The sequence below is a fragment of the Orycteropus afer genome, unplaced genomic scaffold, assembly GCF_000298275.1.
Source record: "Orycteropus afer afer isolate SDZICR_OR568_19922 unplaced genomic scaffold, OryAfe1.0 scaffold01056, whole genome shotgun sequence".
NCBI lineage: Eukaryota > Metazoa > Chordata > Mammalia > Tubulidentata > Orycteropodidae > Orycteropus > Orycteropus afer.
In genome coordinates this window covers 191,473-205,658 of record NW_006922643.1, presented here as the reverse complement: position 1 = coordinate 205,658, position 14,186 = coordinate 191,473, and the positions used below count along the sequence as shown (strand labels likewise).

Sequence of the window (14,186 nt, the reverse complement as noted above, 5' to 3'; positions counted from 1 at the left end):
CCTTGTTTCTACCACTTTATCCTGCTTCTTTATGTGGACTGTGATGGTCTGTTTTTTCCAAGGCATCATGGCGTTGTTGTATTTAGATCTCTGTTAACTGTTTTTGAAGAGCAGCCAAGGGTGATTCAGACTCTTGTTGGTGGTTTTTTATCATTGGCCCTTTGGTGAAGGAGATAGTTAGTGGCTTTCGCTCAGTAAGTGAAGTTGCAGGAGGTGTGGGTGTAATCGTGTCTTATGGGGACTGTTGTTGTCTCCCACTCAGTTGGACACAAATTACAATTGAATAACCATTAAAAAACTAAAAGCCCATGGATCAAAAACACACCATGTATTCACACAACAACAGTAACCAAAAAAAAAGAAAAAAGAGGGAAAGAAAAAAAGAAAAAGAAAAAACAAGAAAACCTGCAATATCTGTGGATAGGGCACTAAGAAAAAAAAGTAGTGAATGAGAATAATAAATGAACAAAAAATAGGAAAAATGCAAAAAGAAAAACAAGGAATGGGGTTAATCATGATAAAAAGGGGGGAAAAGAAAAAAACCTTAAATTAAAAAAAAAAAAATCAATTAGGCACAGAGAAAAGAAAAAATACTGAAAACTAGGACCTGGAAGGGGAGAATTAAGGATAGTAATAAAATGGACAAAAGTATTAATAATATTAGTTGTTTTGAAACAGACAAATACAAGCAAAGTAATAACCAGAAAAAAGAAAGTGAAATAGAAAAGAAAAAATCAGTGGAGGACAGGGCAGTGCACCCATCCTCCGTCTGAGCACAGAGACTGTGATGGAAGTCCTGTGGGCCCAGAATGTAGGTGGCTGGGGGGGATGGCTGCACCTCTGTTCACCAAGCGGGTGTGCGGTATAAGAGTAACAAGTGGAGTGTTGTACCTTTTCAGTCTTTCAGGTCCTGAGTGTCCTTGGGGTTGCTGGAAAGCAGAACGTGTTCTTATGCTCCACGAATCTGCGAGAGTGCTGTCTCTTTAAATATCCGATATAGTAAAGGTGCTTTTTAAACCTTCAAAATGGCAGCGACCTCTGGACCGGCAAAGGTCCACAGCTCAGCCCGCCTTTCTCTTCACATGCTTCATTTGTTCCCCAGCCACCGTGCACAGTCGTCCGTGCAGTCCCTGGCTAGCAGGTGATTTTTAGGTTAATTCTTAGGTCCTACCACCACTCGGGAATCTCCAAGCTGTCTGTGCCGTCAGGATCGCTCCAGATTGCTGCCAGACTGCAGTTCCATATGTCTACTTTTTTTGTATTTTCACTCAAATTCTTTTGCTAGTTGGGGCTTAGTCCACTTCTGTATCCTTCCCTTCAATGCTCAGGGGTCCAGGATTATCTTCTGTGTCTGTTTTAATTGGTTTCCTTTATCTTTGTTGAAGAGGGTCTGTGCAGTCTTTCTGCCTTGTCCGCCATCTTGCTGGATCCCCAAGAAATAGTTCTTGGAAATTAAAACTATGACAGCCAGAATTAAAAATTCAATAGAAAAGTAAAAGATAAAGAGTAACGAATGACTCTCAGAAAAGAGAACCAAAAGATAGAGATCAGAAAACAAGAACATTAGAGATCAAGCCAGCGAAACTAGTAAGACTTCCAGCACATAGAACTTTCTAGTAATATCAGCTCTTCTGCATTAGAATGGAGTACCTTAGGAAGTATTGCATTTCCTATTTCAGGAAATATTTACGCAGTGGATTAATGACCATAAATTAGGAATATAGTGGGTGGGATTTCTGAATGAATAGAAATTTGGACATTTTTTCCATTCTCTGATCATTTTTTAGAATTGGATTTTAGGGCTGGATTTTAAATTGCAGTCATTGTTTGATTATGGTTCTGAAGAGTGATAAGTATACTAGTATAAGTATCAGAGAGTATGTGACCTTAATGTAGACTTTTAACTTTCTTCAAACCTTTGAGATTATAAAGTTCTGATTGTTAATTAAACCAAACCAAACCAAACTCAACTGCTGTTGAGTTGGATCCGACTCATAGTGACCCCGCCTTCTGGTTAGTAGTCAAGGCACTACGCCACCAGATCTCCCATGATTGTTAATTATATAATGTAGTACTTGTTATTATGTCACTAAGGAACTTTTCACATTTTAACATTTACAATCAGTATTTTGTTTTCAGTCAGTATTGTTTTATGATTATAATTGTCAGTGATTTTTCTTTTTTGGGGAATATATAAATAGTGATGCTTATCTTCACAAGAGAATGAAAGGCAGCTCTCTTTGGCTATGAGGGATATTTCTCTTTGCTCTACCTTGCCTAAAGTACAAATAGACTCATTTCGGTGCATTGGCTCTCAGCCCAACAGTAGAAAGACCTCCTGCAGAACACCAACCCCAGGGAGATGTACCCACCTACCCTAGGGAGATACATCCCTTACATTCATCAACCATGAGACATCGGAGGGGCAGCATTCACATAGACAGGAATGTATAGATAAAAGGGCACAGGGAGGAGAGAGGAGGAGAGTTTTTTTTCTTTTTTGGTTGGGGATTGTAATTGGAGCCATGGAATCAAATGTACATGAACTGTTAAATATAAGACAAATCTGCTTTGTAAATTTGTACTCAAAGTTCATAAAAGAAAAAGTTCCTAGAGTCAGTCCAGAAAAGGAGATGTGTCCATGGTGCACTGCCTAGATAGAAATTTAACTTTGTCCCTTTGTAATAGATAAATATGTGAGTTAATGATTAAAACTGTGTAATCTTGTGTACAGTTCATCTGTTCTTAGGAAGAAATTAGTAACTCATTAAAAAACAAAGTACTCTTTAAAAAAACATGTGTTAGGTAGTAGCGTTGTAGATGTGAATCCAACACACCGTGCAGTCACTGGCCGTGTGACTTCCCACACTAACAGGGTCCTTTGTCTATGAGAGTTATTAGTAGAAGTCCAAGTTACGCCAAAACAAGTCTTGCCTTTTGCAACATTTTATGGAACACAATGCAGGGTGGTGGAGAATGGGGAGAGTGGTCCTACCCAGTGGAAATTTCTGTAAGAACACAGACATTTTTTCTAGATAGGGATTCTGCTGCAAAGCAGTGTGGAGACTAGGCCTCCTTTCAGGAATGCTCGGAGACAGGTAGTCTGTACCAGCTCCGACATCAGAATGGCGTTGGAATAGTCTTCAATTTCTCATGGCGCTATTTTCTCTAATCTCTTTCAGTACTTAGGTCAGTTAACCTCCATACCAGGATATCTGAATCCCTCCAGTAGGACTGAAATTCTGCATTTTATAGACAATGCAAAGGTAATCACATCCTCTTAACTCCTTGCAGTGTCCTGAGCCTACACCAGTAGCACTCTGTGTCCTTTCTTACCCTTGGCCTTCATATTTGGGGTGGGTGGTGTAGTCCAGTTTCATTAGGGTCTAGATGTGCCTCAGGAGCTCTGGTAGTGTAGTGCCTAAGGCACTTGACTGCTAACCAGAAGGGTGGCAGTTCAAACCCACCAGCCACTCCTCAGAAGGAGGGTTGGGCAATCTACTTCCGTAGTGATACTGCCTCAGCAACCCAAGGAGGGGTCGCTATGAGTTGAGTCCAACTCAACGGCACATAACAACATAGATGTGTCTCGCTCCTGGCCATAAAGAGTGTTCTCAATCTGAACATTCACTTAATTCACTAGACTTGCCATCTGATTTAGGGCTATTTCCAAAATAAAAATCTTCAAGATAATCAAAACAGCATCCTAGAGATCTGAATCTAAAGGCAGTTCCTTAAGAGTCTCATGTAGCCTTCCTGAAGTGGTATGACTGTTGATAGGAATATCCTTGCTTTATTATATAAGTACTGGCTCTGTGACTTATATGTAGCCAGCCGGGGGTTTGGGGGTGTAGGGGTGTGGGGTGTTCCTAAGAGTGGAGCACTGACCCAAAGCCACAGCCAGGTCCCTGCATTTCTGATGACCTGTGGATTTTTCCAGAGGGCTCACCAGCTCCCTGGACACCTCACCCAGGAGCATGATGCCGTGATCAGCCTCTCTGCCTACAATGTCAAGCTGGCATGGAGAGATGGAGAAGACATCATCCTCAGGGTCCCTATCCATGATATTGCTGCTGTCTCCTATGTCCGGGATGATGCAGCTCACCTGGTGGTCCTGAAGACAGGTACAGAACTGGCGTGTGGGCTAAAGAGGCAGAAACAAGCCATGGCTTTGTCCTGGGAGTAAATCCACAGATTTAATGAAGCTATGGAGACAGCTTTTACGGCACAAAGTTGGGTGGGGTCTAGTGGGAGAGTCCCCTTGCTTGAACAAATGAGAGTGGCCCTTCTCTCTGAGGCCCATCCCTATACAGGCATTGGCCACAGAAGGCCTTGGCACAGGAGGTTACTGAGTATAACAGAACTGAGCCAAATCACTTAACTCAATCAGCACCTTGTGGGGAATCAATGAGAGACATGAATATTGGGGACTGATATCATTAAGTCAATTTCCTGCCCAGGAGGGCTGGCTTCAGCCCTGCTACTGAGGGTACAATAGAGTCGTCATAAAATATCCAGTGTCCAGGCACAGGAAGAGCGATGCCTGGGTGGTGGGTGGGTCCTCACCTCAGCTCAGCTACCATTTTGAGTGCAGAGTGAGTAAATACAGCCACATACATTTCTAAGAACTAAGTGCTACAATAAGATGCAGCTCTTTAGGAGCTCTTGGTTGGCTTGACTCACCTGATATTTCTTTTGTTGTAGAATCAAAACAAACTGCTGAGCATTCAGGTAGAATCTGGCTCCTCATTTACATAAGAACATTCCCTCTTTGCATCTGTTGATGTGTCTAAGGAAAACAATACAGATTGTTTAAGAATAAGAGAATGAGCTCCATAGGAGAAACATTGTTACTGTACAGACCTTGGGCTATGGTGTTAATTCACAGAGAAGGGAGGAGAAAGGACTTGTACCCTACTCCTGAGATTGTTTTGAGATTGGTGTTAAAGTAATGACATTATCCTGGGCTCAACCTGAAGCCACCCATTTCAAAAGGGCTGACAGCAGGGTGTTGAAGTCTGTTAGAAGGGTGGGCCTGGCCTTAATGAATAGAGAGAGAAAATTGCTTTTTTACTTGAGTTTCAAAGTTCACTGGGAATCCAAGGGCTTTTTTCAAAAGTCAAGTCCTTGGTGAGCTTTCTCATGATTACTTGAGCTGTTAGACCTCCAGTATAGGTGAGCTCTAGAGAACAGTCCAGAGAAAACAGCCTATGAACCTAATGGGAGTGTCTCCATTCCACCCCACAGAACATAACTCGAGTGGTTTATGAAGGTGGTTCTGAAAGTTACAGCCCCTCTTGTCAATGGGTGTAGCAGTAGCTTCCAACACGCCACCTCACACACACACTCTTACACATGCTATCATACACTCATGCTCCCTCATATACCATTGCACACATTCACACATAGTCGGTCTCACACATTCTTACTTATGTTCTTACATATACTCTCACACCACTTGCACTGTTATCTGGCACTGCTGAGTGCAGGCCTCTCCTCACTTTGCTTGTTTTGTTTTCCTTTATGGTGTAGAGTCATTATCTGCTTTTTAAAGCCAGACATTAAATTAGGTTGAACCATATAAAGCTGCCTAAAATTAACCATTATAGCCTTAAAGAAAAAAAAAAAAGAAGGCAATATGCTCAAAGTAATAGAAAGCATTTACATGAATAATCTCATTTAATTTTCATAATTAAATCTATAGATTCTATTATACTCCCATTTTATAGAGTAACTGAGATCAGATACATTAAGTAACTTCACAAAGGCCAGAGTTAGTAAATGATTTTGAACCAAGTCTGTCTGGCTTTAGAATGCTACTGCTTTTTAACAACTTCTAACTATTCTTCCTGATACTGTTTGATAGTTCCTGTAGGAGCTTTAAGTCTGGGCATTCTTCAGGGACAGAGAACTGAGACTGGCTTCTGATTGGGATTCCTGCAGGTATTTTAGCTTGGTGGGAGGGATGTTGAGGGGGTTCCTCTTACTTTCTTTGTTGAGTGAGTCTTTCTCAGTGTCAACTGATAGAATGAATTAATAAGGAAAAGGAAAAACAGATTGTTTAAGAGGGAGAGATGGCCATAGGAGAAACATACTAGTTGAACTTTCTAATAGTTGATGACAAACAAGCCCAGTCTTATAAGAGAACTCTTTTGAGGACTGTCATCCTTAACCTGGAAGTGGTGTGGGCAAGGGCCTGCTGCATCCTTGCCATATCCTTTGTTTCTTTGACGGGGGCTCCTAATAAGAGATACACGGTACAGGCATATATCCATGTGCTGTTCTGGGGGACCAGTCAGAGTCACCTGGAACACAGTTGGGTTTGTCTGCAGAGCAGCTTCTGAGGGCACAGGTGTTGGATTCACATAGGCTGTGGCTGGCCCAGGTCTTCCTGTTGCACATCAGCCTTCCTGCCTGGCCCGGGAAGGCACTATACCATTCAGTGCCCTAACTTGAGACGGTGTGTGTTCCCAGCCCAGGACCCCGGCATCTCCCCCAGCCAGAGTCTGTGCGCAGAGAGCTCCCGTGGCCTGACGTCTGGCTCCCTGTCAGGCAGCGGTGTGGTGCCCATTGAAGCATGCTGCTTGGTCGTCCTGGCTACGGAGAGCAAAGTAAGAGTTTGCACTGCCCCTGCCACCTACCACTGAGCCCAGGCTGTCCTGGGCTCTGCCTGCCTCTCTGCCCCTTCTCAGTGCCTCACTCTCCCCATCCCTGTTGTGACAGTGGACTCCATACCACTAGGGTCTAGGGTAGGAGATAAGGGTTGGGGGTGCTGTTTGGGCCCCACTCAGTCCCCTAGTAGCCATGTAACCTTGGGCAGGTCACTTAATGCCTTTCTGCTTCATATCTATAAAGCGAGTTATTGTGACTGCACCATATAGAGTGTCCTAGAGCAAGGCTCTGACCCTCAGCGTTTTTGACATTTCCAACCAGATGGTTCTTTGTTTGGAAGACAAGCGTGGCAATCTGCTTCTTTAAGGTCATAGCCTTGAAAACACTATGGAGCACTTCTGTGCACACATGGGGTCACTATGAGTAGGAATTGACTCAACAGCAACTAAGAACATGTCCTTTGTTGTGAGGCCATCTTGTTCACTGTAGGATGTTTAGCAGCATCCTTGGCCTCTACCAACCAAATGTCAGACGTGCCCCTAGGTATGGTAACCCAAACTGTCTCCAGACACAACCACATGTCCCTAGGGGGCAGAGTTGCCCCGAGTTGAGGACTTGCTGTAAAGCAACAAGCGGCACACTGTTAAAAAACTGTCATATGTTGAAAACGCTGCCTGCATGTGCTATGTTATTGACACTGTCTTCTCTTCTTTTTTTCATGAACTAGGGTAGGTGCTATGGGGAGAGAGTTAGCAGTTCAGGAAATGGGAAGAGAAGTGTCAGAGAGATGAATGAGGAAGAAGGTACCAGCAAGCCAGCTCCCTCACCCTTGCCCTGTAATCGTCACCCAAGTGTGAGGACACAGCTGGGACACCTTTTGGTCTTAGATAGGCCCAGGGCAATCAGCTGGGTCTCTGTTATGACACCCCCTTTTGCCTGTAAAAGGCAGAGGGACATTTGGTTCTGGTGTTTATGCTTTGTTCACTCACTAATTCATCGTCTGTCTACTCACCCGGCAATATTCCTAAGCATCTGAAGCAATCAGGGCACTTTGGAATACATACAAGGAAATGGTTAGCTAACAGAAGACAGTTCATGTTACCCAAAGCAGCTGTTCTTCTCTCCCTCTCCCCACACCCCAGGGAGCTGCGGAAGAGCTGTGCTCACTGCTCAGCCAGGTCTTCCAGATTGTTTACACGGAGTCCACCATCGACTTTCTGGACAGAGCGATATTTGATGGAGCCTCAACACCCACCCACCACCTTTCTTTGCATAGCGGTACGTTGGGTGACACTTCTCCCCTTCTGGGAATCTCCCCTCCCAGATTCTGCCGCTCACCCAGAAGCCAAGACTCTCCTAGAAAAGGTGACTGGAACAGAGGGCAGCAGAGTTTTGGCACGTCCTGGGAAGTCCTAGTGGAGTAGCCTGTATCTGCAACTTCATTGTTCATAGTAATCGTAATCAGGGAAGAAATCACCACTTTCTTAAGAAATTCTTTTGAGTAGAAAAGCCTAGACAGCTTGGTGGCTTCCTTGGAGACCTTTATTCAGGACCACATGTGACTAAAGTCACTTCAGCTAAGTCAGCATAGACAGGTCAGGAGGGGCTTTGGTGTGATGCCCATCTCATGGAGTGGGTCTGGGGACTGTTGCTTGGCACCCCAGACCATGGCTGCTTTCCAGTCTGAAAGACTGGTTCCAGGGCACCACTTAGATTGTGGTGGCCTGCTCAGGCTATCAGAAGCCTAGGGTGGTGGGTAGGAAAGAACAAAAAGGACTCAAAAAAAATCCCTGGATAGACTGCTTGCCTCTTGAGTTGGCAAAGAGATTTCCAGAGCCTTCTCAGGAGTTCAGACAGAATACTCCACCTATGGACATGCTCACTTTAGCTAAATCTCTCAAACACCAAGAGTTAAGTGTATCAGTTTTTAAAGTACATAGTTTATTGAGGACTCAAGACTTAGGTAAATAGGGTGTATGGAAAATAAAGATGCAGGAAACAGTGCTAGGCTGCTGCCTGCAGAGTTCTTGCTTATTGTGCACGTGACACTGCCCTTACCACATTAATCTTCAGCAGTTTTAAAGAGGGAAAATTGAGGCTTAAAGTCAATGGTTCAAGCCACACCTAGTAAGTAGTGTGTTTACCTGGAGCCACATATAGATACACATTTTTGTGTGATTTACCAGCCCTTGTGCTTTAAAAATTCCCAAATGGGTCTTTTTTTTTTTTTTTTAACTGAAAAATGCATATCTTTGTATGGAAGATGAATTTGCTCTGTAAACTTTCACCCAGATCACAATAAAATTAAAAAGAAAAAGGAAGAAGCATGTCCTACATTTGCACTTCAAGAGTTTTTACGATGTGGGCATACTCTTGTGCTTACCTTTCCTCTACATGATCGATTGCACACCTTTTTGCTCACATCACCTGGGGTGCTCACACACAACACACACACACAGAGCAGTCCTCTGATTGTGCCTCAGGCTTTGCTTACTATCTAGTCCTGTGGCTGCAGTCACAGATCCCAAAACTTAAGCAGCTAAAGCAACATACATTTATTGTTTCACAGTTCTAGGAGTCAGAAGTTCAACATGGGTCTCATGGAGCTAAAATAAGGTGTTGACAAGGCTGTGTTTCTTTCTGGAGAGTTCAGAGAACCCGTTTCCTTGCCCTTTTCAGCTTCATATCCCACATCTCTCTGACCCTGCTTCTGTAGACACTTCACCTTCATCTCTCAGATTGCTATTACACATTTAAGACCCTTGTTTTTGAGTCCCTGGATGATGCAAATGGTTAAGTGCTTAATTACTAACCAAAAGGTTAGCAGTTCAAACCTACCCAGAGGCATCTCAGAGGACAAGCCTGGTGATCTGCTTCCAAAAGGTCACAGCTTTGCAAATCCTATGGAGCAGTTCTCCTCTGCAGACACTGTGTTGCCATGAGTCAGAACTGACTCTAGCACATAGTTTGGTTTTTTGTTTTTTGGGGAATAACCATGGCCCACTTGCATAAACCAGGATAATTTCTCTACCTTAGGATCAGCTGATGAACAACCTTAATTTTGTCTGCAACTTTAATTCTCCTTTGCCATGCAACCTGCAATTCACAGACTCCAGACACAGGTGTCTTTGGGGCCCATTGTGCTACCAGCCACACTTACTTTGTCTACCCTGCAGGAAATGTCCTTCTCCTGATTCTCTCCCATCCACTCCCATTTAAAGTCCTGCACCCAACTTGCCTGCCTGTCTCTTAATGCTCTCTCTGGCTGATGATCACTGCACTTAATATGCCTGTCCTCTGGTTCTGACTCGCACTCAAAAATGTGTTGTTATATGGGCAAGATGTTGGCCAAGCACCTCCCAAGTAACTGCCTGAGCCAGACCTTTTGCCAGTGCTAGGGGTCTGGGGAAGCTGGATGTCTCATCTCAGCCCTCATTGAGCTGTTGTGTCCATCCAGGCCAGGGCATCAGGCAAGATGGCTCTGAGCAGCTGGTGAGCTGCTCTCACCAGATGTGAGAAGTTAAGCTGTTAAGCAGGTTACTTAACATCTCTGATTCAGTTCTTCATAGAAAACAGGGAACTGTAATGGTACCTGGTTGGATTAGAGGAGACACTGTCATCAAATCTTAGCCATGGCTAGCAGCCTCACCAGCTGTGTCAGAATGTGTGGATAAGGCCCAGGGTGCACATCAATGCCCTGAGTGGTGCTGCTCCTGGGAGTCTGATGAATAGATGGGGGCAGGTCCTTCAAAGGCCAGCAGTCATAATCGCTCCTATAACCCTGTTCACAGTTTGATGACAAACTTGTTAGGCCTGACTGTGTAACTGAAAGTCCGTGTGTTCACAATTTCCTCATAGATGATTCATCCACCAAAGTGGACATCAAAGAAGCCTACGAGACCGAGGCCAGCACTTTGTAAGTAGACACCCCTCCATCCTCTGCCCAACCTTACCAAGGCCTCTGCTGTCTACCAGGTAGACTCCTTGTCATGGTGCCTCACCTCCTACTTCTGCCTGGCCCTGGTATATCCCAGGGTAGCAAGTCCAGCATGTTTGCAGAGTAAAGCAGCCAGGGCCCCTGCTCCTCTCTCACATACCTCTGTCTTCTGCAGCTCATTTCCTGATCCCACGGATACAGGTGGCCTCTCATCCTTGTCCTTCTGCATGCCACCATCACCCCACCCCAAGACGGCCAGTGAGAGTGAGCTGAGTACCACAGCCACCGAGCTGCTGCAGGACTACATGCTGACAGTATGCCATTCCTCAGTACCGGGGCCACAGACAGAGTCAGGTCCAAGAGTAGCTGACTGCAGTTATGCTCAAAATGGGCTGTACTCTGGCTGAAAGTCCTGAGACAGCACCCAGACGGAGGGCCCTCCCCAAAAGATGGTGCTATTATTCGTAAAAGCTTGAGCATTGTTGAGTGGGGTCATGATGGGCCAGACTAGGGGGTGGGGGAATGTAGGGTTTCCTTCTCTTCAGGTAGAGCAGGGAGCAGATGTTCAAGTTGGGCTGAGTGTGTGGGCAAAACTCTGGATTCTGGGGCAGGACTGTGAACCCATCCAAGGCCTGGGATTATGTGCTCACTCCCCAGAAGGGCCTGAATGACCATTTACACCTCAACTGCTTCCTCTTTCCACTGAGCTTCAAAGCCCAGTTGCCCTGCCTGATTGTGCTATCATAGATGGCACTCAGGTGTGGGCTTAGGCACCAGGTTTGAATGTGGTCAGTCAGTTCAGTGATGCCCTTTGGCTCTCATTAAGGTTGGCCAACTCTTGACATTGGCTGACTATGGTCAGCATTTTCTAGATGCTGCATCTGCTCTATCACAATAAGGCAGAACAGGGTATCCCAGAGAATGAGCTTCTTCTACATTATGGGGAGTAGGAGTGAGCCCCTTACACGATGCTGTGGTTAGGGAGCTTCTGCACCCTCCTATTTTCTTGGTCCTATAATCCCTGAGAAAGAGCCAGTGTCTCAGGGGCCCACACAGTGGCTTAGGAGACCGGGGCTCCTGCTCTCTCAACCATCTTCTAGATGGTCCCCCTCTGGAGCTGTGATGGGAGAGTATAGAGAAGAGATGGCAGTGGTATCAGATCTTGCCACACATGCCTAGTGTACACTTTGAGTGCTTGGTGCCCATGGCCATAGGCTTTGCCTGGCATGGATAACTCTGGCCCAGTCTTCCAGCAAAGCCACAGACAAGAGCAGTGAGCAGAGGCCTCTACCAGCCCTTCTGCCCCTTACCCCTATCCCAGTGTCTCTGCTCTCTTGCAGCTGCGCACCAAGCTGTCATCCCAAGAGATCCAGCAGTTTGCCATGTTGCTGCATGAGTACCGCAACGGAGCCTCCATCCATGAGTTCTGCATCAATCTGCGACAGCTCTATGGGGACAGCCGCAAGTTCCTACTTCTGGGTGAGCATGCCACAGGTGCTGTTAGGTAGTGAGAGATTTAAACCAGAAGTTTACTATCAAAGCGAGTACCAAAAGTCCTGGGGAAAATCCATGTATTTCTTGTTGAAATTTTTTTCCCAATGACTGGGAATGTGCCACAGAAGAGTCAGACCATAGCACTCATTGTATCCTCAGAGTACAGTGACAAGGCCCTGAGGAGGCAGGGAGGTGTCAAAGGCAGTAGGACAGGCATTAACCAAAGCAGGCAGTGAAGGGATGAGTGCTGGAGGGGAATCTGTGCCAGCTAAGGAGGGCTAGGCTGCTCCTGAAGGAGATAAAGGAGTATTTGGCAGAGCAGGCAATACCTTTACAGGGGGCGGGCCCCACCTCTGCCCAAGTGCCAAGGCTTAGGGCCCAGCATGTGTCCAGGCCCTGAACACTAAGACCAAGCTTAGCCGCCTGAGTCACACCTGAGCAGTGGCACAGGGCTGGTTCCTGCAGGCTGGCTAATTAGCAGTAGCTGAAGACCTCATGGGTCTGATCTGTGCCACAGGAACCAGCCTTCCCCTGAAGGCTTCTGCTGTCAGGCAGAGAACCACAAGGCCTGAGAAGGGCCTATCAGGCTCTGGTCACCTCCTCCCTGGAGCCAATCACTGGGCTAGAGCTCAATGCCAGGTCCAACTCAGATGCTCCTCTTACCAAGTCACATTCTGTTTGTTTGAAAAGCCAGAGTCAACTCCTTTGCCTCGTCACAGGACTTTAAATCATATGAAGTGTGCCCGTGAAACCAGACCCTTATCAAGGCTGAGGTCCGGGAAGGCAAATTTGAAGAAGTTTAGTATGGAAGGTCTGCATCCCCACAGAAGGCCCACCCTACATGGGCCCAGCAAGGGGGACAGCCTCAGTCAGGAATTCTGCCTTTTGTCTTTGGTTTTTTATTTTTGTCATAAGCCCTTGTCTCACAGATGGGAACAAGCCTGGTGTGCAGCTCACTACCCTCACCACAGCTCTGCCATTCAGCCTGTGAAGTGAGCTTCTCTGAGGCTGGGAGAGCTGAGGGCTTCTGGATCCCACTGTGCCAGCCCACGGCTGTGATCTCAGCTGCCCCAATTACACAGCAAATGTCCAAGACATGGTGTGGAGCAGGCCAGTCCTCCAGGCCAGGATGCCCCAAAGAGCTGCTGCAGTCACAGCTTGTTGCCAGGAGACACTCAATTGTCTGTCAGGATGGGGTTGTGACAGTTATGTCTCTTCCAGGTCTGCGGCCCTTCATCCCTGAGAAGGACAGCCAGCACTTCGAGAACTTCCTGGAGACAATTGGGGTGAAGGATGGCCGAGGTATCATCACAGATAGCTTTGGCAGGTACCGGCGGGCCGCCAGCACTGCTTCCAGCTCCACCACCAATGGGAACAGGGCCGCAGGCAGCTCCGATGACCAGTCCTTACCCTCTGAAGGGGATGAGTGGGACCGCATGATCTCAGACATCAGCAACGACATCGAGGCACTGGGCTGTAGCATGGACCAGGACTCTGCATGACACATCCTTGGGGCCAGGGCTGTGGGGGTGGTGGGAGAAGCCAGGTCTTCTTTCCATGGCTATCCCAGCTGACCTCCATGGGTTGGCTCCTCCACCCTGAACTGTAGGCTGGAGTGACATTGGTCACTGTGTCCAGCCCTGGTGCTGCCCCTGTGCAGAAGCATGTATCCTTGCTGTCCCTGTCATGCACAGCAGCTGTGGGGCTGGGGCAGAGGCCAACACTTCATTCTCTGGCAGCCACTCCTACATCACAGTGTCCACCCAGGACAGGCTGGGTCAACTCTGAGAACCTCCCTACTGTCAGTCATTCCCTATACAAGTTTCCGATTTTGCACATGGTGTTCCTGTTATGACTCTCAGAGACCTTAAAGGAAGTTAGCTACAATGTGAGTCATTTAAATCTCTTGTTGGCCAGACACAGTTCTTACTCAGTTGGGTAGGAGAGTTAGTGCAGAAAGCAGTGTCTTCCAGGCAGTGGAAGTCCAGTGTCTTCCAGCCTTGGGTGGAAATCCTGGAGCCAGCCTTACATACTGCTGCCCTGACAGGCCTGGGCCAGGCTGTGCCAGGCAAGCTTTAACAGCAAAGGACAGCCTGGACCTTGGGGCTATGTAGCAGATGGGAGAAAGGACCCTGTGCTCCAT

General features: G+C 46.5%; 1 protein-coding gene across 1 annotated transcript in view; it reads left to right on the top strand.

The window, feature by feature from the left end:
* The window catches only part of CCM2 (CCM2 scaffold protein), a gene marked incomplete at its 5' end in the record, with an annotated part of 85,969 nt that extends 72,424 nt beyond the window's left edge, over positions 1-13,545 (top strand). Inside the window, 8 exon segments of the mRNA XM_007958635.1 lie at positions 3,183-3,266; positions 3,941-4,124; positions 6,475-6,611; positions 7,755-7,890; positions 10,471-10,528; positions 10,725-10,863; positions 11,890-12,028; positions 13,265-13,545. Of these exon segments, the coding sequence (XP_007956826.1) occupies positions 3,183-3,266; positions 3,941-4,124; positions 6,475-6,611; positions 7,755-7,890; positions 10,471-10,528; positions 10,725-10,863; positions 11,890-12,028; positions 13,265-13,545 (1,158 nt within the window).
* Between the last annotated feature and the right edge of the window lie 641 nt (positions 13,546-14,186).